Raw genomic sequence first — 23,112 nt, 5'->3', positions numbered from 1 at the left:
TTAATAACCAGTCACCCTTCTCTAGAAACACTCCACCTTGTAGATGTCTTTCCTAAAGTGTTTTGCTAAAAACCAAGCAACTCTTAAGATGTGGTTTAGTAGGGAAGAATACAGTCGATTATAACCTCCCTCATTTCCATCCACCCTGGTTCTGTTAATATAGTCTAAAGTCCTGGTATCAGAGGCACTGTCACAGCGTTTACTCACATTGCCCTCAGTGTATAAGAACCTCCAGGTATTTTTTTACGTGGACCTATTCTCTTGATATGCTTCACTATTCCATCTTTGTCCACTTGAAATTTGTGGAACTCATACTTATCCCTACAAAGTAACATCTTTGTAATAAATTCCTTGTTCTAGCCTGTTGAGGTCTTTTTGTATCCTGATTATATAAGCCAAGATGGTAGCAATCCATTAGATTTCATAATCATGATATCTATACTTTCTTCTGCTACTGATAAGAATATTGAACAGAGAGTGGCTTAGGAGAGATCCCTCTGGAACTCCATTTAGGGAACTCCCTTCCTGGGTTGATATCTTAATCATTATTAATTGCCTTTTTTTTTTGAAGTTGGTCATTCAACTAGTTTCAGCCCCACCTGGATGTACTTATGTCCCTCCATTTTGTCCATAGCTAAAGTAAAAGGTTGGGAAACGCCTAGCAGAAATCCAAGTACCATGTTTCTGAAGAATGGATTGTTTTTTGATGGAGCCATGCTACTACGGAGTGGCAACTGCTTTTGCTTTTTTTCCCTGCAAGTATTCACCAACCATCTCTTTATATCAAGATTTTTTTCCAGGAATGGAATTCAAAGCCCATTTATCCATAGTTTGAATAATTCGATTTCCTCCCCTTATAAAAAACAAAGACAAGATTTTCCTTTCTTTAGTCCTTTGACCCCTCTCATGTTGCCATACTCTTTTCAAGATCATCAAAAGTTCACCAATAACACTTTTCTTCTGTTATTGAGGTGTAATTCATTTGGGCTTGATGACCTGAAATAGTTGGTAGCCACTATGTACCTTCTTCCTATCTTATCACTGGCATTCCCTGTTAACAAATTGTGCTCATTATTTCCAAGTTTAAAGGTTAGAGTAGAGTAAAAAAAAAAAAGTCAAAGATTTTCAGTATCTAATATGGGCCAGGTACTGTACTAGAACCTAGAACAACGTAAAAGTTGAGTTGTTCTACCTTCTCTTGAAAATAGGGATTGTTTCATTCTTTGTCCATGTAGCTAGCCCCAGCATCTTACAGAGGTCTGATTGGTTCTATCATCCTATTAATCCCAAATACCACCCACCTTTGGTTATCTCTTTTCTTGATATCAAGAAAAATGAAGAAAACTACATAAACCTCCAAGAAATAGGACCCCAAGGAAAACTGAATTTGAATGGCCATTTCTCTTTGCCTGTGTCCAAATCATGGGAGTTCTCGCCACTTCAGGGAGAAAACAGACAGTGTGTAGAGGCATGGATGTTGGCTTCTTTTTAACTAGCAAAACCAGGATGCCTCAGCAAGACTTCTTGGGAAACATACGATTTTAAATGGCCTGTTCACACACACTGAGAGGAGGTTTCCATCTGATACACTTGATTGCCCTATTTGATTGCTCTCACATAGACAATGCAAAGATCACAAGGGAGGGTTTCTTATTTTCCAGATAAGATTGGATGTGCCAGCTTTGACTAGTAATTTCAGTCCCATAAAGGGAATAAGAAAGGAAGTCAAGAGACAAAGTGCTGACATGGGAATTTGGATTAAGAATTGAACTGAAATGTAGGAAGGCAAAAAAAGAGACAAAAAAGAGGTAGACACTGGATACAGCATCATCAACACAAACGAGACCTGACATCATCCCCATCGACAGCCAACTTCAGTCTCCTTTTTGGCCCAAACTACATTTCCTTTTTTTCTACCTCTCATTATTTTTCTTCCGCTAAGAAAGACCTTCTGGTTGGGCTTTTGAGTTATTAACTTTAAACTGACTAAAGGCACAACCTTGCTTAAATTCAGATCTAAATTCAACACTGTAACCATGTTTTCACTGTCTCTATCTCACTGTATGACTTATTCAGAATCAAAATCAAGTCCAGGAGAATAGTTGTCTTGAAGAGAATAGTACAATATGCTTGTAATCATTTGACTAGTGTACCATGCTTTTTCTGCCTACAGAAAAGTAATGAAAGAGAAATTAACGACGGCACAGAAGGAAAAATATCAAAAGGAGAACCAAAATTAATCCAGAAAAAGAAAAAAAAATGTAAACTAGTCTTTTTTCAAAAATAGCATTTGGCATCTTTCTTTTTTTTGAATTAATGAACTGGAAAAAATGCTTAAAGAAGAGTTTTTCTCCCTTTTCTATCCATTCTTTTTTTTTTAAGAGAAGAAACACTAGGATTGGAAAAGTAGCAATGGGAAAAGGAGAAATGGTTTTGTTGTGTTTTTTTTTAAAAGACAAGCCAGTTGAAAGAAAATATATTAGAAATCGAGAATTTTCAGTCACAAAACAGTAAAAAGAAAATGGAATCATAGGGTGCAGGGAAAGCATAAGAAGAATAAGAAATAAATGATTCCTTATCATGCATATGACAGAATCATAACCATTCTACACTGCGAGACCCAGTGATCATCTAATACAATCTGAACAGGAAATTCCCTGCTATACACTCCCAACAAATTCTCATCCAGACCCTGGTTAAAGACTCCTAGTGATGGAGAAGTGTGGGCTGAGTATGCCAACATTCCATAGAGGAGCTTTCCTCCTCCCTCCCCCACACTAGGTGCTGGCCTACCTAGACTACACTCTCCGTGCATGCTTTTGTAAGTTAACAAAAGAAAGAAAAATTTCTAAGCTCCTTCTGTGCTCAGCTCTGAAGAACCTCTTACTTCCTGAGGCAGTCCACTCCTTTTTTATACAGCTCTCCTTGTTAAGAAATGTATCCTTATATTGAGTCAACTGCTTCTAGTTCTGCCTTTCAGGATTAAGGAGATGAAGTCTAATCCTTCTTCCAAGTAGTGGTCCTTTAGATACCTGAACACAGTTTTGTAGCCAAATTTTCAGAAATAAAAATATTTGCATAAAATACACATTGGGTAGAACTTGTTTTTCTGACATCAATACATGACTAATACTTTGTATGTTTATTTTTGTCAGAACTGAAATCTAGCACTTTCTTTGAGCCGAATCAAAGACAATATATAGCATTAACTAACCATATTCATCTTAGAAACTGTTATACTCTGCAGGCACTTAAAAAAAAAGAACTTCAGTGAGTATTTGAAAAACAGCCAAGAAATTATATTTGAAGAACTAAATATTCTGATAAAAACATACAGCTAGGTACATAATGATAATAAAAGGTATATGTGAATTATGACAGGATGCAGACATGTTGACCACTTGCACATTCTAGACCAGGATTGCCACTGACCCACCTGTACCAAATTAATTCACTGAAGAGGGGACCAGGAGATGGTTTCCCTTTTAGAATGCTGCCAGCAAAACTATGCTCTCCTGATTGTAGTACCCTCCCATAACCTACCCTGCATGCTTTGTTTGCACTCACTCTCTCACACCCACACCCACACACACGCACATGTGCAAACACATACACACACACACATCATTACTTTCTGTATATGTTTCACAGTTAATCAGAGGGAATTATATGACACCTGCCCCTACCTTACTCACTTTGTTATAATTAGCCTCGTGCCATTTAAGAGTTGGTTTGAGTTCTCCCATGACAAACATGATCTAAAAATCGTGATATGTTCAGCCCTACCTTAAAGAACTGCATTAGAAGAATTTTCTGTGGTCCATTATTCAAGCATGTGGCAGCAACAACATTTTTAGTTTTTAATTCACCCTAAAAATATTAAGATTGTGTTTAAGACCTGAATGGATTTTTTAACATTGGAAATAAACTAATGTTATGTGATTCCTTAAAGCAGCAGTTCAGGAGAAGCCGGTACTAGAATATAGGCATCTCTAGTATTCTGCCTACTGCTCAGAATGGCCAGAGAAAGGAATGCAGAGGGGCAGGGGCAGAAAGAAAAGCTCTGATCCATTAATCCTCCTTGAAATGATGCCTGCTGGAAAACACAGAGGGTGGGGGTCTCAAAGCAGTGGGAATTTATGTCTAAATCCTAGGCCTGTGTTAGGAATGTGAGAAAAGACGAGGGTACCTTCTAATTCTTTCCCTATTACATCAACTTGAAAGAGGATAAAAGAAAACATGTATGCGTTCTGTGTCTGCACCAAGTCCCCACCATCTGGATAAAAGGGAAGAATTCAGACAGCCATCCAGATGTTTTGTCTACATGATACCAAATATCCATATGCTTCCAAAAGCCCACATGTTTGGGGAGGCAGACAGCATGGTCAGGAAGACTAACCATGTGCTGTACTTCTTATCCTCTTGTTTAGGTGGTGTGTGGGCCCGGGCACAGACAGAACAGGTGGGACAGAAGCCAGTAACAGGAGGTATTAACCAGCATTTCAATAGCACTTTTTACAAAGTGCTTTCCCTACAAAGTTACTGAGAAGCAGAATGTATCCATTTTATTGGGGGGACTTTCCCAGTAAGTGGCAGAGCTGGGATTTGAACCTAGGGCTTCTGACCCCCAAAATACCATGCTTCCTCTCTAAAATAAAGATTATTAGGTGCCAAAATAAAATCAAATGTACTAGAGTCATCCCCTTGGCAGTGAATATTTCCTAGATCTTTCTCCCCTAAACCACTGTGATACCAAATCTAGTGATCTTCTGAAATCCTAACCAGTTGAGTTCTGAATAGAGGAAGCATCTGCAAAGATAAAGTGGAATAAGAGAAAACCAAAGAGAATTGAAAAACAAATGAAAACTGAGGAAACAGATTGGGCTGGGATGGGGGGGGGAGAGACAAGAAAATGAAAACAGATGGGAAAACAACAATGATCAGCATTGTACATGAAAAGCTGTAGTGATTCATGGCAAGCCACTAAGCGTTGTATCACCTAAAGGAGAAGAAAGAAAGGAGCAAAGTTGAAGAATGCAGTTTCTAAAAAGCATTAAATGAGAAACACAAAAGCCAGTATGAAAACCTTTTCTGAAGCTACTAAAAGCTTTGTGCAGATATGGCTTGCAGAACACAAGCCTGCCAACTCAATTGCTATCTGTTTTCATGAGTTTTATTAGTTCCTTCTTAATGTAACTTAGAGGAAGGGGCCTACTGTCTCTGCAACCATATTCTCACGCCAGGACGGAACCACAAAATGTCCAAATAATTGACTGCTTCAGAATCAAAGCAAAGCAAATTAAAATCAAAGAATGTTAGAGCTTAAAGGATGAACATCCTCATTTTACCGATGAGGAAGCTGAGGTCCAGATCTGTTTCATTGCTGCCCAACCAGCAGCAATGATTAGTGGTGGAGTTAAGACTACAGCCTAGATTTGTTGACTTCCAAGCCATTATTTTTCCCATGCCGTCTCTTATCAATAAATATCTGGGTATCTCCTATCTGATATTGTAAGAGTGATGCACAGGGCTTGCCTTGAAGTAGCTCTCAAATTAACTGAAGAGATTAATTAACAAAATATGTAACAACGGTTCCAGACAACAATGAAAGGCATCAGTTAATTACCAAATAAGTAATAATAATAAAGTAAATAACTGCTGAAGAAACTTAGAAAACGTAGAGAGAAGTCACTTGGTGCTGGAGTCATCAGGGAAGTCTTTTGAGAGGGAGTGGAATTTGAGCTATGCCTTGAGATATGGGATTGGAAAGATGAAAATCTCCTAATTCCAACTCCAAGGCTGTCCTTTCTCTGTGTTCTTGTGCTGCTCAAGGAGGTTACTTTTTTTACCCCCAATTCTCTCAGAGCATTTTGCCACCAGAGTATTAAGTTCCCTCTGGACTAGAACCTTACCATTTGGGTACAGGATGCTAAGTCAGCACTCTCTTTGAAGAGCCAGTAACTAGGAAAAGCTTAAGAGTTATTGTAGAGCAGGAATTAACATTTAAGAAAATAATAAACCAAAGGAAGAATACAAAAGGCAACTGTAAACTGGATTTATCATCTAGTCATAGGAGGGTTTCCCCTCTACATTTTAGAGAAAACTGGTATCAAGGTCAGCTGAAGCTATTTGCAGGTGTCAGGGAAAATCAAGCTAAAGATTTATATAAAGTAATCCCTCTTGGACAGCAGTTATATAAAATTAGAATTTCCTCTTTAATTTGGATATTTTAAGTTCTCTCTCTCCAGCACTTCATCAACAGCACATTCCCTGTGCAATGTCGAAAACTCTTCTCAATACTGAGATTCAAAATACTGCCCATAGTAGGTAGTACAGGCCTTGTAATAGACTTGGGGCCAGATTTGTAAGTGGGCTGAAATGCTCGGGCAGAGATGGTATTACAGGGTTCTGAAGCAGGTGTCTTTTCTCCAAATTTTGTCTAAAGTACCAAGACCATCTACAAGGTTATGACTCTCTGGGATATGACCCAAAGCAATTCTCTACTTTTTTCATTAGGAATCATCAATAATATGGCTTGTTCTACAGAGGGAAAGTTGAGTTTCTCACTACCTTTTATTTACTGTCACTGTGATTAATTTCCATTTACTCAGTAATTACTTGCCTATGTTTTACACTGCTTGTAAGGCCTTGGGTAATTTAAATGGTTATTCCTTCTATTGCATCCGTGTCCTCTAAATGACATATATCTTTAACAAACTCTTCAGCAAATTCATTTTAGTGTTTCTCCTAACCTGTTGACGAAACTTCGAGAAATTTAATTGAAAAGGTTTTGAACAGATGCCAGGCTGTCTTTCCATTTAATGAAACCTTTTAAAACAACCGTTAATCTAATGCCTTGTGCTTACACCAAGAAGTTGCTAAACTAATTTACTGACAAAGGGAATCAATCATCATAAATGGTGTTTAAACAATAGTGGGGACTTTGAAGAGTAATAAGTAACTGGTATTGGAATCATATGATTTATTTTATCATCTTGTTTGTTTTATAAAAGGTTAATGGCAGAAACCTCCTCTCAGTCGACTTTGATCGAACCACAAAGACAGAAAAGATCTATGACGACCACCGTAAATTTCTTCTGAGAATTGCCTATGACACATCAGGACACCCAACCCTCTGGCTGCCAAGTAGCAAGCTGATGGCGGTCAATGTTACCTATTCATCTACAGGCCAAATCGCCAGCATCCAAAGAGGAACCACGAGTGAAAAAGTAGATTATGACGGACAGGGAAGGATTGTGTCGCGGGTTTTTGCAGATGGGAAAACATGGAGTTACACATACTTAGAAAAGGTATAAACTACAAACCAAAGATAAGTTGGGGGCAGGGGAGACAGGGGAAGGAATGGATGATCAACATATCTCAGAGAACACGAGGCCATTGTGGACCCAGCCATTTGCTTTCTTTTCATTGTTGTTGCTTTGGGGTTTATTTTTTTTTCATTGTGAATTTAAACAATAACAAACAAGCATTAATTAAGCACTTACTCTCTGCCAGGAACTGTGCTAAATTCTGGGGATACAAACAAAAGCAAAAACATGGTCCCTGCTCTCAAGGATCTCACATTCTAGTAAGAGAGACAGCATGCAAACAACTATGTACATATCAGATATATACAGTGTAAATGAAAAGTAACTGGATTGGAGGGTGTGGGGTAGAAACAACCAGGACAGCCCTCTGGGATCTGAGCTGAGTCTTTAAGAAAAGTCAGGAAGCAGAGGTAAGGAGAGAGTATTCTGAGGGGGAGAAAATAAATTTGACTGTATAGAAGTGTACCATATCTCAACACTATACTATAAAGCTGTCATCATCAAAGCTATTTAGTATTGGTTGAAAAAAAAAATAGATACATTGACCAATAGATTTAGATGAGCCTTGTGCTTGTCAAATAGGTGATCAGCACTGAGTTGCATTTGTTATTGATATATTGATATCTAAGGCACATTGGTATAGCAGTAATGAATTTCTGAATTAGTAAAGTAGCTTCTCCTTATAGTTAAGCTCTATTTTGCAAGACCTTCCAAAACACCTGATTATAGCAAGCCAATAAACAAAAACTCTGCCCACCTACCAAACTTTTCTATCAGAAACATGTACAAATGAGGCCCTGATCAGAACTATGTCCTAATTAGTACATATAATGAATCCCATGAGGCACAGTCACTGTATTCAAATGCATACCACATATTTCTATTGGGCTAGAACAAATTACAGTATTTTACATAATTATAACTTCAAATAGTGCAAAATCAAATACGTGCATCCACTTCATAGGACTTACTGTTCACACTAATCAGGACCTACCTGTGTACTTTCACTTATATAATTCTCTGCTAACTCTTGAATGTTTGAGCAAGATTCTCCTGGGAGCACAGATAAGGCACTGTTCCTGTCACAGCTTCAATCACACTAAACTCTTTGTGTGATTGGTGCAATTTCTGAGAGCCAAAGTTTATATGGGAAATGAGAAAGCACTCCAAGCTTGAAACCACATGACACTGGCCTGAGAGAGTACCTGGATCCTTACCACAATCCTGGGAGGAGGCTCAAGGTGATACAGAGAAAAGAGGGCAATAGCATGTCCAGGACTAAGAGCCTTTGTACACTTCTATTATAGAATCCGAGCAAAAGCCTCAGGAGGTCTATCTACCTATTCATCCCTCTCTGCCTTAACTCTACCCAATCTGGAACAATCAGAGGCACTCAGAAGGCTTTCTCAGGTGTTGGAGATGGGTACATCTTCCAATCTGGATAGCCATCCTAACAGAGTTTCACTTAACCAATTTTCATGTTAGCCTAATTAACAAATACTTTCTTAACTAACAAAACTTTCTTAGATTATGCTAAATTTTATCATCCTTTTTTCAGTTTACCTAAGTTCTACACCTCAATGCCCTGTCATTAGAGACATAAAGCAGCCCAGTGGCACAGGGCTTTGAATCAGAAAGACTTAAGGGTCACATCCCACCCCTGACACTTTCTTACTGTGATACCGTGAGAGAGTCACTTGACCTTTTCTGCCCTTCAGTGCCCTCATGTTAAATGGGGATGAGGAGCTTCTACCTTCCTGAGTTGTTGCGTAGATCAAAATTCAAGGTACCACATCAGGTCAGGTATTCTAACCATTGTTTTGGCACGTGTCCTGGATGTAAGGCTTACAGGCAACCTTAGAGGCCATCGTTTTACAAGTGAAGAAAGGATAACTAAGAAAAGTTAAATGATTACCCAGGTTCACACAGCTGGTAAATGTCCAAAGGAGGATTCAAACCCTGGGCTTCCTGACTCTAAGATCAGCACTCTGCCCATGATGCCAGAGGTGAGCTTAGGTTTGCATTTGCCCCACCTGCACAGCATAAATTCTGGCAAGGCTTACCAAGCTGGCATTGCTTCCAATAGAGGCCCAGCGAGACTGACCATAGACTTATTCTCCAAGGATCAGCCTAACAAAGCTTAGAGAGACACATTACTACATTGGCCACAAAATGACACAATTTTGAGCCACAGCAACTCTCAAAGACCTTCTGTCTCTACTAAGGGCCTAGACCCCAGACTATGTACCAGGTACCTTACAAGATGCTGGACACAACCACAAAGAATGGAGCAGCCCTTACTTGCAAGGGACTTACCTTCTACAGAACAAATATAAAATGGATAAAAAGCAAAGTAGTGAAACATAAGGCAGCTGGGGAGGGAGGGCACGAATAGCTTGAGGACATGGGGAAAGGCTTCATATAGAAAATGGCTCTTGACCAGCATCCTAAAGAAAGAAAGTTCACCTATGAGGCAGAGAAAGAACATACCAGGCATGCGTGGGAATAGGAGGTAAGAGTATGTAGAAAGAAATATGACTCAAAAACAACTGAACCACCACCGCCCACAGTACCACAGCCAGTATGTGTCAGGGGCAGCCTTAAACTCCTACCTTCTTGGCCAGCTGTCTGTCCCCTGTGCCATGCTTCCTCTTCCCCAGCCATAGAGAATTGATAATTTTACAAACTGTTCTTATTTAACCCATGATATATCATGCTTCTCTTTTTTCGGCATGTTGAAATACTACACATAACTAGGGCTGACTCTATGAGGGTTTCCTTGGCAAAGCTAAAAATTTTTCCAAACACTCTGCCTTACTCTCAAATGCAGCTGGAAATATGGTTTCAATATGTCTAGAGCCGAGCGTAGAGGGAAGGGGAGCATCTCGCTAAATAACTGCTAACTATGAGTAGGAATTGCATTTCCCATATGCTGTTTTCTACTTGAAATAACATCTTTAGAACAGCTTCTCTTGTGCCTGTCTTATACCTTACCCAAATCTATTGACAATCTGCTGTTTGGCCACAAGTGCCTGGGAAAAGAATGGCACAATCATAACAAGGGGGCATATTGTGAATCTAGTGCTACTAATTGCAAAACCCCTCACAATTAAGCATCCAAGTAAATTAGGCAGGAAATCATTAAGAACATGTAAGGTCAAGGATAACTGAATTTAAATAAGATTTACTCTCTCAAGTGAAATGTTTCATTTTGTTGTCACCAAATCTGTTTTTCTTTTTCTTCCCCTTGTGCCCAGACAGGAGGTTAAAATGTGCTTTCTCTTTACAGTCAATGGTCCTCCTGCTTCATAGTCAGCGGCAGTACATCTTTGAATATGATTTGCTGGACCGGCTTTCGGCTATCACCATGCCCAGCGTTGCCCGTCACACCATGCAAACAATACGCTCCATTGGCTATTACCGGAACATATATAACCCCCCTGAAAGCAATGCCTCCATCATCATGGACTACAACGAGGAAGGGCTGCTTCTGCAGACAGCTTTCCTGGGTACTAGCCGGAGGGTCTTATTCAAGTACAGAAGGCAAACAAGACTTTCAGAAATTCTGTATGATAGCACAAGAGTCAGTTTTACTTATGATGAGACAGCAGGAGTCCTAAAAACAGTGAACCTCCAGAGCGATGGTTTTATCTGCACCATTAGATACAGGCAAATTGGCCCACTGATTGATAGACAGATTTTCCGCTTTAGTGAAGATGGGATGGTAAACGCACGGTTTGACTACAGCTACGACAACAGCTTCAGAGTGACCAGCATGCAGGGTGTCATCAATGAAACTCCATTGCCCATTGATCTCTACCAATTTGATGATATTTCTGGTAAAGTCGAACAGTTTGGAAAGTTTGGGGTTATTTACTACGACATCAACCAGATCATTTCTACGGCCGTCATGACCTATACCAAACACTTTGACGCTCATGGCCGCATCAAGGAAATTCAATATGAGATATTCCGGTCATTGATGTACTGGATTACGATCCAGTATGATAACATGGGACGAGTAACCAAGAGAGAGATTAAAATCGGACCTTTTGCCAACACTACTAAATATGCTTATGAGTATGATGTCGATGGGCAGCTCCAAACGGTTTACCTGAATGAGAAAATTATGTGGCGCTACAACTATGACCTGAATGGTAATCTGCACTTACTGAACCCGAGTAACAGTGCACGCCTGACACCTCTTCGTTATGACCTGAGGGACAGGATCACTCGATTAGGTGATGTTCAGTACCGACTGGATGAAGACGGCTTCCTACGTCAGCGAGGCACGGAGATCTTTGAATACAGTTCCAAGGGCCTCCTGACTCGAGTTTACAGCAAAGGCAGTGGCTGGACGGTGATATACCGCTATGATGGCCTAGGGAGGCGGGTATCAACCAAAACAAGCCTAGGACAGCACCTCCAGTTTTTTTATGCCGATCTTACCTACCCCACCAGGATTACCCATGTCTATAACCATTCAAGTTCAGAAATTACTTCTCTGTATTATGATCTTCAAGGACACCTCTTTGCCATGGAGATTAGCAGTGGGGATGAATTCTACATTGCATCAGACAACACTGGGACACCCCTGGCTGTTTTTAGTAGCAATGGGCTTATGCTAAAACAAATTCAGTACACTGCCTATGGCGAGATCTATTTTGACTCCAATCTGGACTTTCAGTTGGTGATTGGATTTCACGGAGGCCTTTATGACCCACTCACCAAATTAGTCCACTTTGGAGAAAGAGATTATGACATATTAGCAGGACGATGGACAACCCCTGACATAGAAATCTGGAAAAGGATTGGGAAGGACCCAGCCCCTTTTAATCTGTATATGTTTAGGAATAATAATCCTGCAAGTAAAATTCATGATGTGAAAGATTACATCACAGGTAATTATGTTTTTCTTTTTTCAAAGATGAATTACATGTAATAACTACACTTAGAGATCTAAAAAAAATCTCAATTGATTTTTTTAAACTTTTCACCTTCCTGTAACATGTGGACATCTAATAGTCCAATGTTGTGTTCCAGAGTGTTGGGGGTGGGGGGTGAAACTCTAGTTGATAACACCCGCATGATAGATAAGCACTGAGTATCAAATTCAGTAAAGTTCAGTGGGGTGTTCTATCCCCACCTTGGAAACTTATTCAGTAGGGAAACACTATGCTTCCCTTAGCATGGAAATAACACCACATATGCAATTATGGCTCTTCGGTTCCACTTTTATTTAGTTCTGCCTGGTTGGTACTAGCAAGGTTAAGACAGATCTGCCTTTGGGCACCCAATATGTGCTAGTTTTATTTTCTAGTCACACTGCAGATAAATAGATACATATAGATAGACAGATATGTACACAGCATCACATCCATGAAAACACAAGGGTATCATTGTCCATTCTTAATGAAGTGCTGTTGCCCAACCTCTCTTCCCAATCTCCACTTGGACTTTCCAGCATTTCTTTTTTTGGCTAGGCAATGGGGTTAAGTGCCTTGCCCAAGGTCACACAGCTAGTAAATGCTATGTGTCTGAGGCTGGATTTGAACTCGGGTCCTCCTGAATCCAGGGCCAGTGCTCTATCTACTGCACCATCTCACTGCCCCTTCCAGCATTTTAATTAGTGGAGACACAAAAGTACTGTCTTCCTTCTGATGGATCATCATGCCTTTGCTCTGGGATCTTTTAGTCTCTTACCCAGTTTTAGCATACTCCCTAGACATATAGCTAGGCCCATGTGACCCTGGTAGAGCTTGCTGTCTTTACCGAGAATGAGGCCTTCGGGAAACGTCAGGAATACTCCAAGCACGCAAAAGTTTTATAGCCGTATACACATATTTCTTTGACTTCGGATAGGGCAGGGTGGAGTGGAGAATGTGATCTTCCAAAACTTGAGTTTTACCTTTGGGCTTGGGTCGCCTTATGCACAGCAAAACTTTCTTAAATTGCAGAGTAAGACGGTGCACAGACACAGTAATATATAAATGAATACACTTAAAGAAATATTAAAGGAGGGATTTAACAGACTCATTCGTGGGCTCTTCAGACCTTCCATGACTTAAGGCCTATCTAACCTTTTGGATTTTAGTCATCCTACCACATAGAGATGCTCACTTTTTAATTTTGAAGGTGAAGGATCAAAACGTAGCATTTGTTATTTAGGGACAAGCTACTTAAATCACAACTTCCAGAAATGTCACGTAGTACAAATTTGATTAAATTCTAATAAAGGGAATCAACATTAGACAAGGTCATACTCATCTCTTCCCTAGGGGACATTCCTTCTTCAGCACTAAAGAGACTGAAACAGGAAAGATTTCTCTAATAGAAGACTGAGCCCTTGAATCCCAGCCTGCCCCGCCCTCTCATTCTTCTAGCCACACCCCTTATAGCTCACGTTGTACGCCAGAAGCCAGCACACACACACCCCTCCAGTGCACCACTGAGCTTTCCTAGAGTAAGACGATTTTATAGTACAGGCTGTACACAGTTCCCTCTCAAGTCCATTTCCCGTTACTCAGCTATGTTGACCAGGTTAAGACAGTGGTTCACATCATTGCCAGCACAAGTTCCATCTAGGCGCTGCCTGTCCCTGCCTATTCAGGCCATCCCTGCCCTCTGGACTCTTGATTCTCAGGGTTCTGGTCCTTCTGACTAATCTTCCTTCTCTTCGTTCACTCTCCAGTTTCTCATTGAGCTGGTACATTTATTTCCTGTCACCATCACCAACCATCTTTCTGATCCCTAAAGCAGTAAAATTCTTTCCTGCTTTCTTTCTTCATCTCTCTGGTCCTTCCAAGAGTTGTCCCTCTTGCTGTCTCAGAACATGGCACTATCAATCAATCTGTATTTATTACATGCTTACATTATTTTCTTTGCTTTGCTGTGCTTTTTCAACCCTGTACCTTTTTTTCTGTCATTTTACATCTCCCCCTAATTTTCCAGAAACATTCCTTACTCTATAGGTGGGCCTGACTCAGGCTAGCACCCTGTTAGTTCAAGTTATATGCCATCACAATATGAGGCACTCATAGGTCATTCGGCAGTTAACGAAGGTTTACTTAGCCAGAGCACATAACGGGTATCCCACAAGGCTACTCCAGCACTCACCTTGGGCAGATGTGGCATCCATTTCAATGTGGGAATGGCTCCTTAGCAGGCCAGGACATGGCCATTGGAAATTACCTTGGGACATCTGCCAAGTCTGAAGGGCCTCTGCCCTTAGGTGTTCAGCAAGCTGTAAGGGTTTAGCTTGGGTGTTAGCCCCCTAGGCCAGTCAAGTCCTGGGGACAGCTTCGTTACTCTGTCAATTAGTGGTCCTATTACACCACAATTCTTTGCATCTCGGCCCCTAGGCATCACTCAACCATATGGACTAACTGAAGGACATCCCCTACTCCATCTCTGACTCTCCATCCTTTTAAAGCCACATTTTAAAGTCAATTCCCATCGATAAAGAATCATAAGATTCTATCACAGAATTGTCCAGCATCCTCACTTTATTGATGAGGGACAAAGGCCAAGAGAAAGAAGTTCAGTCATTTACCCAATGTCACTTAGGTACAAGCAGCTGAGGTGGAATGAGAACCCAGACATAGCTCACTTTCCACTGTGCGTTGTGCCCTTTTCCCTCTACGACTTTCAAAACATTTCAAACTTTCCGTTTGCATTTTAATATAGACATCTGTCCAGGGGTGGCAGGAAGGGGAGAAAGGATTACCCTAAATTTCACGGTCGCTTTGTAGGCACGCTTAGGGTGTTGGGTTTCGTTTGGGTTTTGGTCTTTTTTTTTTTTTTTGGTTTTCCATAACACAAGGTTCTCTTCAATCTCTCACGTGTCATCATGAAGAAGATCACTTTGTTGCCTATGTGACGAGTTTTAAGCTTCTTCTCTTATTTAAAAGATAGATGGTATCAATGGTTTTGTAGTCGAATGAACCTGGCCACAGGAAGTGACTTCTGTCAGCCTGTTGATGAGGTGAGAGTTTGTGCCCCAGAGAAGCGAGCAGGAAACAAGTTGCTCTCCATCATTTTGACAGGCAGTTTACCAGTGGTTATTTAAGAGGTGTTGACAGGGGCTGACTGGAGGGCTGGAAAGCCCACAGCCCCCTGAATTTATCCTCTCCTAGCAACGTGAACTGCAGGGAATGCTATAGCAGCATTTTCTACAAAACATCAAAAGAGAGATGGAACAGCATAAAATATATTAGGTGAAATGCAATTTCAAATTTTCTAGCAATGTGCTTAATGTCTAAAATAACCTACACCCAACTGTACTCATAAAGCTGCAGCCTGCGGAGTAGTTCAGTAACGTTATAACCTCCAGAATAGAATAAAAGCCTTCTTTTGAGGTTAATGGCTTCTTGAGTCACATGGCAACATTTTAAAATACCATTTTAAAGGTTTCCAGGTTCTCTCCCCAAAAAGTTTGTTTCCACCTGCACCCAGCCAGCCTTTGAAGTGGCAAGTGATGGCAACCACAGCCTCTGTGCCCACGGCTCTGCCAGCTTTTAGCATTCATCTTTGATTAAGAAACAAACTTGATGTCAATACTCCCAATTTAGTCTTTTTATTAATAGAAAATGAATTGTGGAACTCCACATATCCTTGGGCAATCATCGTTGCAAGCTAATAACAGCACGATTCCTATTAAAGGCCATAACTTACTAACAACAAAAACAAACTTCATTTGTTTTCTCCTGACTAGGTCTTTTTGGTGATGTCGTGCAATATCCATTACAGTTTATTATTAGTATTATTAGTATTATTATTATTAATAATACTAATAATAATAATACAAGCTATTACTTATACTTTGTATGCATGACATTTTACTCAGTTGGCCTAAATAAGCAAGCAAAACTCCAGATTTTCAGATTGTAAGGACGTGCATGCGGCATTATATTTGGAATAGCCCTGTTCTGAAATCAGGATAATAGTCTTCATTCTCAAAAAAAAACAAAAAAAAACAGGGGCTTTTGAATTACATGGCAATAAATATGGATGTGGGCTCTTTTGCCAGGTAATCTGTAACTTTTTAAAAGGTAAGGACTTAAATCAAAGAAGCACAAAATACATTCTAACACGTTTCATTCTGTATGTTCTTCTCCTAGATGTTAACAGCTGGCTGGTGACATTCGGCTTCCATCTACACAACGCTATTCCAGGATTCCCTGTTCCCAAATTTGATTTAACAGAGCCTTCTTATGAACTGGTGAAGAGTCAGCAGTGGGATGATATACCAGTAAGAATCACAAAGCAAAACTAAAGAAATATGATGAATGCGAGAAACCGTTCCGAGTGAACTCTCAACTCTCCTGGCTTTATTTTGCCAGTCTTTAATTCAATTAGCAGTTTGTAAAGCACGCAGTACTGCCGTTTTTTTCTCCTAATAGACTCAGTAAATTATAGTCATAAAAATGAAGGGGGAGACCTTGAAGTTCAAAAAAGAGGTTTTTGTTGTTGTTCAGGGTTAGAATCGTTTTGCATGGTGGAAATCAAAACCTATATTATTAACAGCTAACAACACCTGGAAATCCATTTTTGAGTTCTGCATTTCCCAGTGGAGCCCAGGGAGATCAGACTGACACTAGCACTCAGAGCCTGAAGGAAATGAGAGAAATAACAATAGGCCAGGAAATAAACACAGGTACCACTGATGTACATGACTGACTGACATCCTACAAACAATACACCGTCACAGTTTAACTTCTCTTTACTATTAAATCTGATTCACGTGACAGTGTAAGATACAGAATCACCCTGGTCATGCTCATTATTGCAACCTAAACTCTGGATGTTTATGTTATTCCACTGGAAGGAAAAGGCCACATACACAACCACTAACAATTCTAAAGGAAGAAAGGAAACAAATAGAATGGGAAATTGCAAAGTCAAATCTGCTAGGTTCAGAAAATGGAGCCTCTAATTCAGACCAGAGATCAAAAAGAAATGCACAACAAAATACCAGGATTTCTAGCTTAAAGCAAGAATAATTAGAGATCAAGAAATTGGGTTATCCAATAATGATAAGGAGAAGAGACTACAAAGTTGGGGGGGTTGGGGTTTTTTTTAAAGATTAAATTTTCCTCCTGGGTAGTTTTCTATCATTTCAGTGAATATAAAGAAAAAGGGGACAATCATAGTCAGAAGAAAAAAGAATATAAAAGAGACTATTCAAAGGCCCCTGTTTTCTGCTCTTGGTCAGAAATTATAGATATTTCAGTCTTCCTTTAAATAGTGATTTTTTTTTAAATTTACCTTATTTGTAGGTTAATGTTCACCAGGTCTGTAAGATGGGTGATGGTTGTAAGGTGGGAAAGGGCAAAATTTTAGAATATTAAGACTAATTAAGACTGATTTCATTAGTTTAGGAAAACTCCCTCTATCAATGTAGATTACCACCCTCTGTTCACCACCAAGTCAAAGGGAATTTCCTAGGTCACTGAGAGGTCACACAGTCCCTATCACAGGTGGGCTTTTACTCAGGTCTTTCTGACTCTTAAGGCAAGCTCTCTCGCTACTATGGCTTTTAAAATGGATCTAGGTTGGTTAAGTGCTATGCAAACATGCCAAAGTTTTCTAACATATTTGAGTGAGGCTGCATTGATGGCTTATGGCATTGCATTAATCAACCCCCTCTAAAGTAACTGAAGTCTTTTGGGGTTGCCAACTTTTCTTTCAAGCAACCATTAGGGTCTGGTAAGAGTTTCCAATTAAAGAAAGAGCTCTAATGAATCTCTGGTAAAAACATTTGGGTTGTGAAACAACCATATCTTTTACTAGCAAATCTGAAACAAATGCTTAAGTTCAAGAAGCCATGACTAGTAGGAAAATATCTGCTGTTAAGATGCCCCTATTAAATTTCTCACTAATGCAGAAGGAGGGACTTACCTGAAGTTTATTTAGGTCACTTCCCAAGCTTGCTGAAAATAATTGTTCTTAATAAGGTAGCAAATAATAGTTCTCTGTATTCAGGCCTTCAAAGGCTCCCGTGCTATGGCTCTGCTTATCGCTGTGAAACTCAGCTGAATGTGTTTACCAGGAAAGGACGAGTCTACCCAAATTAAACTGCAAGCATTCCAGAGCATACAAATGGGACCCAGTGTTCAAATACTTAGCATCCTCTGAGACTCTTTCTCACAAGTCCCAGCTTTTGCCAGTCTTTTCTCTGCTTCCCACTGAGAAGGTTGGAAGGATGCAAGAGCTCATTAGCCGAGTTCCACAGATCCTTGAAAAACAACACAAATGTTTCTAGTAATTATGGAAGAAAACATAAAGCATTAGTACTGGCAAATACTATAAACGTCTAAAAAGCTTTGAATGGAGTTCACATTTGTAAGTTGGAAAAGCAAAGAGAACTCAATAAGCATTTAAATGAACTTGAAGTCAGGAGAGTTTAAGAAAAGCCTTCCAGGGGCAGCTAGATGGCGCAGTGGATAGAGCACCGGCCTTGGATTCAGGAGGACCTGAGTTCAAATACGACCTCAGACACATAACACATACTAGCTGCGTGACCCTGGGCAAGTCACTTAACCCCACTGCCTAGCCAAAAGAGAAAAAAAAAAAGCCTTCCACCCAAGAGAACCAAGCTCCTTGGTGTATTTAAGTTCAGCTTCTGCATTTGTCACATGAAGGCAGTATGCCAAGGGGGTAAGGGCCGGGGAGGTAGGGTAGAACTAGCTTCTTGGCCAGGGGCTATAGATGCTCTTTAAAACGTCTTTCTGTCCCTTTCCCTTCCAGCCAATTTTTGGAGTCCAACAGCAAGTGGCCAGACAGGCAAAGGCATTCCTGTCCCTGGGGAAAATGGCAGAAGTGCAGATCAGCAGACGCAAAGCAGGTGGAGAGAAATCATGGCTATGGTTTGCCACAGTCAAGTCTCTGATCGGCAAAGGAGTTATGCTAGCCGTGAGTCAAGGGAAAGTGCTGACCAATGTTCTCAACGTGGCCAACGAGGACTGCATCAAAGTGGCAGCCGTCTTGAATAACGCTTACTACCTTGAAAACTTGCATTTCACCATCGAGGGGAAAGACACTCACTATTTCATCAAAACCACCTCACCAGAGAGCGACCTTGGCACCCTGCGGCTGACGAGCGGGAGGAAGGCCTTGGAGAACGGGATCAACGTCACCGTTTCCCAGTCCACCACAGTGGTGAACGGCAGGACTCGCAGGTTTGCCGACGTCGAGATGCAATATGGCGCGCTGGCTCTTCACGTCCGCTATGGCATGACTCTGGATGAGGAGAAAGCGCGCATCTTGGAACAGGCCCGACAGAGGGCCCTGGCCAGCGCCTGGGCCAGGGAGCAGCAAAGAGTTCGGGATGGAGAAGAGGGAGCCAGACTCTGGACAGAGGGAGAAAAAAGGCAGCTTCTCAGTGCTGGGAAAGTACAAGGATACGATGGGTACTATGTACTCTCTGTAGAGCAATACCCGGAGCTGGCAGACAGCGCTAACAATATACAGTTTCTTAGACAAAGCGAAATAGGGAGGAGGTAACACACTGGCCAAGTCCCAGCCGCCAAAGAGACAGTGCACCAAAGTCTTCTGAGAGGGAGACAGAACTATCTTGCTGCATCATTACTTGAGCCTCAACTACACCTTTGCTCAGAATTTTCTGTAGCACAATTTGAATTGGACTCTGTGAAAGAGAAAAGCCTTCCAGGAGAATGATACTGCTTTAAAAAAAAAAAAGAAAGAAGAAGAAAGAAAGAAAGAAAGAAAGAAAAACCCACAAAAACGAAACAAAAAAAATTTACAAAAAAAATAAAAAACAAAACAAAAAAAAAGCCCTTTTTTTCTGAATGACCTTAAAGGTGATCCGCTTTAAAGAATATGTTTACATATGCATATCGCTGCACTCAGTTGGACTGAAAGTATTAAAAAGGAAGAAAAGAAAGCGGCCTAAAACTTTTACAATGGGCCTCCTGTTCCTTTGAGGCACTGTATTTAAGTAGGGTAAAGATTCATACAGTGTTTCCAAATATTACTGAATTGCTGACCTTTGCTTACAAGAAGTAGTCTCTGCATAGGATGTGCTATATATCTCTGTTAATTTTAAAATGTGGGGTAAAGTTACTGTCTATAGACAACCAAACTGCTTTAACTGTGCTGCTTTATAAAAGGACATCGGCACAAGGGGACTTCTGCTTCCGTGGGAATTTAATCATGGATTTTACAATGCTAACTTGGTTTGCCTTGGGGGAAAAAAACTGGCAAGTGGAACCCTTGTCACTGATAAGCAAAGGAGACCCTGATTTTTTTGTAAATTATGTGAGACAAGTTGTTTATGGATTTTTTATATGAATTACAATTTACTGTACATCAAATATTAGTCTCAGAGGAGTTAATTTATGTAAAGTGTTTAAAAAAGTTTATACTTAAAAAATAAAATGATAAAAACATGTGAACTGTGTGATTTTTTAAAAAGGATTGCACCTTTTGTTATCTGTTATAGCTATACAGTATAAATGATTATATTGTAGAGATATAACAACTTATGCCTATAATGTCCAAAAGTGTTAATATTTTTGTATTAGGTTGAGAAATTGTACATCTTTCTATCACCAACATGGATAGGATAGTGCAGTCCTTTGTGGGTGGCTATCAGAGTACAGCGCCCTTCTCCAAGTTTCTAATCATCACGCTGCTGCCCCCACCATTATCTCCCAGGGGCACAGAAGCAAACTAAGGCTCGGGGAATGGGTGGAAGCCGTGGACAAACTGGGGTTTTCCTGGTCCTCTCCCAACTGTTAAAAATAAATGGGGATTTGTTATAATTAGCCACTGGGTTTTTCTTGTTATCGCTGCATTGCTTCTGCTAATGGAGGCCTGAAGCTACATTTCAAGTTAGGAGAGCATGGCGTTGCCAGGGGCTTGGAGAATGTTAGAACTGACTCACTGTAGTTTTAACCCGATCAGTCATAGTGGGTGACAAATGTGTCACTTTTAAGGTACAGGCAAAGATAACAGAAACCAAGCCTTGTGGAGAGAGTCAGAGGGACAGTTAATCTTGGCTCCTGAACCTCTGGGTCACACAAAGAAACTCAACAAGGGAGAAGAGAGCTCTTCAGGCTCACGTTACCAAACCTCTGTATGAAGTGGCTGGGCAATAGCAGAGAAACCAGGTGCCACCAATCACACTTGAAGCTAGTCTGCAGCTTGTGCTTGGCTGTGTCTAAGCAAGCCCAGGCCCTATCCATAATGGGCTCGAGCCACTGCTCGAATCTCGTTTCAGCCACAAAAATATTTTTTAGAAAATCTTTTTCAGTTCCTCGGGCTAGAGTCCACACTGTTTTTCCTCTATGTATAATGGTGATAAAATATAGCAAGTGAACATGTCGTAAACATAAAGGTTCAAGTGATGTATTGAAAATAATTTTCTAACTGCTTTGTATGTATCACATACTCTAAATTGCACAGTAGGCGTGTTTATTAAACAGACTGGCTGGGAGAGGTTCGAAATAGCTACTGAATCGGCAGTATCAGTGCTATTACTGTATTTGTGTATTTGGTAGAGCATACCGAAGTAATTAATCTTATAATGAATGCTGATATTTTACTAGAATGGAAGCACAGATTAGCATCAATATTTTTTATCCTTGAAAGTCCTTTGGCAAGTATGAAGAACCCCAGATTTAGCAAACTATGAAATTTCAAGCCACATAAACATGGCACTGTTTTCCATTTTCTTTTTGAAATGTAAACTGTTAGGTATTTGCAATTCTGTTAGATGGAACCTTCAGCAGCACTGTGTTTAGTTAGCATGTTGTAAGTGCTTTTGGTGAAAGAGGCTCAGAGTCTAAATTCTCAGAAATGTTTCTGATCTGTTAAATATGAAAAGCCTATACCACAGGGCAGCAGTGAAATCATGGTCTATCGTCTTGACGTGTACTAACTAGTCCTTTACATGGGCACAGATAAATAACAAATTAAGTATCTCTTGGTGCTTATTTTAGATGAAGTCAAATCAAACCAATTAGTGGTCCTGTTAGTAGGTATAATGAGCCTATTTCTCACTAAAAAGACTTGTGATCTGGACATGCTTTTGCAAGAAATAGTGACCTTGGGGAATATGTAAACAAAAAACCTTTTTTTTTTTAAGAAGGGGGGAAACCTGTATAATGAAAAGAATTAGCTTACAAAAAAAATTGATATTCAAAGTATTTTAGGCAAAGCCAGTCACAAAAATGCTTTCATGATATTTTGAGATGTAAATTTTGTCTGATTTGTATTGTTCCTTTCATTTGCCTTCTTAACTTTATATGTGACCTGAATTTTCCATAACTTGATGACTATAGATTGCATCTAGGCATTCCAATAAAAGCCAACCCAATGTGTGTGTGTGTGTATATATTTTTTAAATATTGTGTTAGCCATTATAGCTCAAGTATTGCTTTTCTGTGTATCGTGGAAGATGCAAATGAATGTCCTTGTGTTGCTACTGATTCGTCGGCTACCCAGTTGGTAATATCTTTTTTTTTTTGTCCATTGGCCAGACTGCTAACTCAGCAACATGGGTTTCACCAAGGGATCTCTCCTGTGGCCTACTTTAGAAATATGTTCAATACACCCCACAAAGCCAAGTACTACAACTATAAAGAGGGCGGGGGGAGAAAACCACTACCCATTCCTACTCAAAAACGTTTTTTTTCCCTGTGATCATGCAATAAGTATACTTAATTAAAACATTTGATTAGAATAATCAATTTGGGCCTGATAGGCTCCCTGCCTCCTGGAGATGTCCAAATCTACACAGAGACCACGGACTGATTAGGAC

At 40.2% G+C, this 23,112-nt stretch overlaps 1 protein-coding gene across 1 annotated transcript in view; it reads left to right on the top strand.

The window, feature by feature from the left end:
* TENM3 (teneurin transmembrane protein 3) overlaps positions 1-22,672 on the top strand; it is an 825,548-nt gene extending 802,876 nt beyond the window's left edge. The window contains 4 exon segments of the mRNA XM_078148915.1: positions 7,014-7,310; positions 10,618-12,229; positions 16,448-16,578; positions 19,077-22,672. Coding sequence (XP_078005041.1) covers positions 7,014-7,310; positions 10,618-12,229; positions 16,448-16,578; positions 19,077-19,832 — 2,796 coding nt within the window. The 3' untranslated portion in view covers positions 19,833-22,672.
* The last annotated feature ends 440 nt before the right edge of the window (positions 22,673-23,112 follow it).

Source organism: Phascolarctos cinereus, unplaced genomic scaffold (genome assembly GCF_003287225.1).
Source record: "Phascolarctos cinereus isolate Bilbo 61053 unplaced genomic scaffold, phaCin_HiC Scaffold_9;HRSCAF=440, whole genome shotgun sequence".
Classification (NCBI taxonomy): Eukaryota; Metazoa; Chordata; class Mammalia; order Diprotodontia; family Phascolarctidae; genus Phascolarctos; species Phascolarctos cinereus.
The sequence above is the reverse complement of the archived record's forward strand: the minus strand, read 5'-3'. Positions and strand labels throughout refer to the sequence as shown.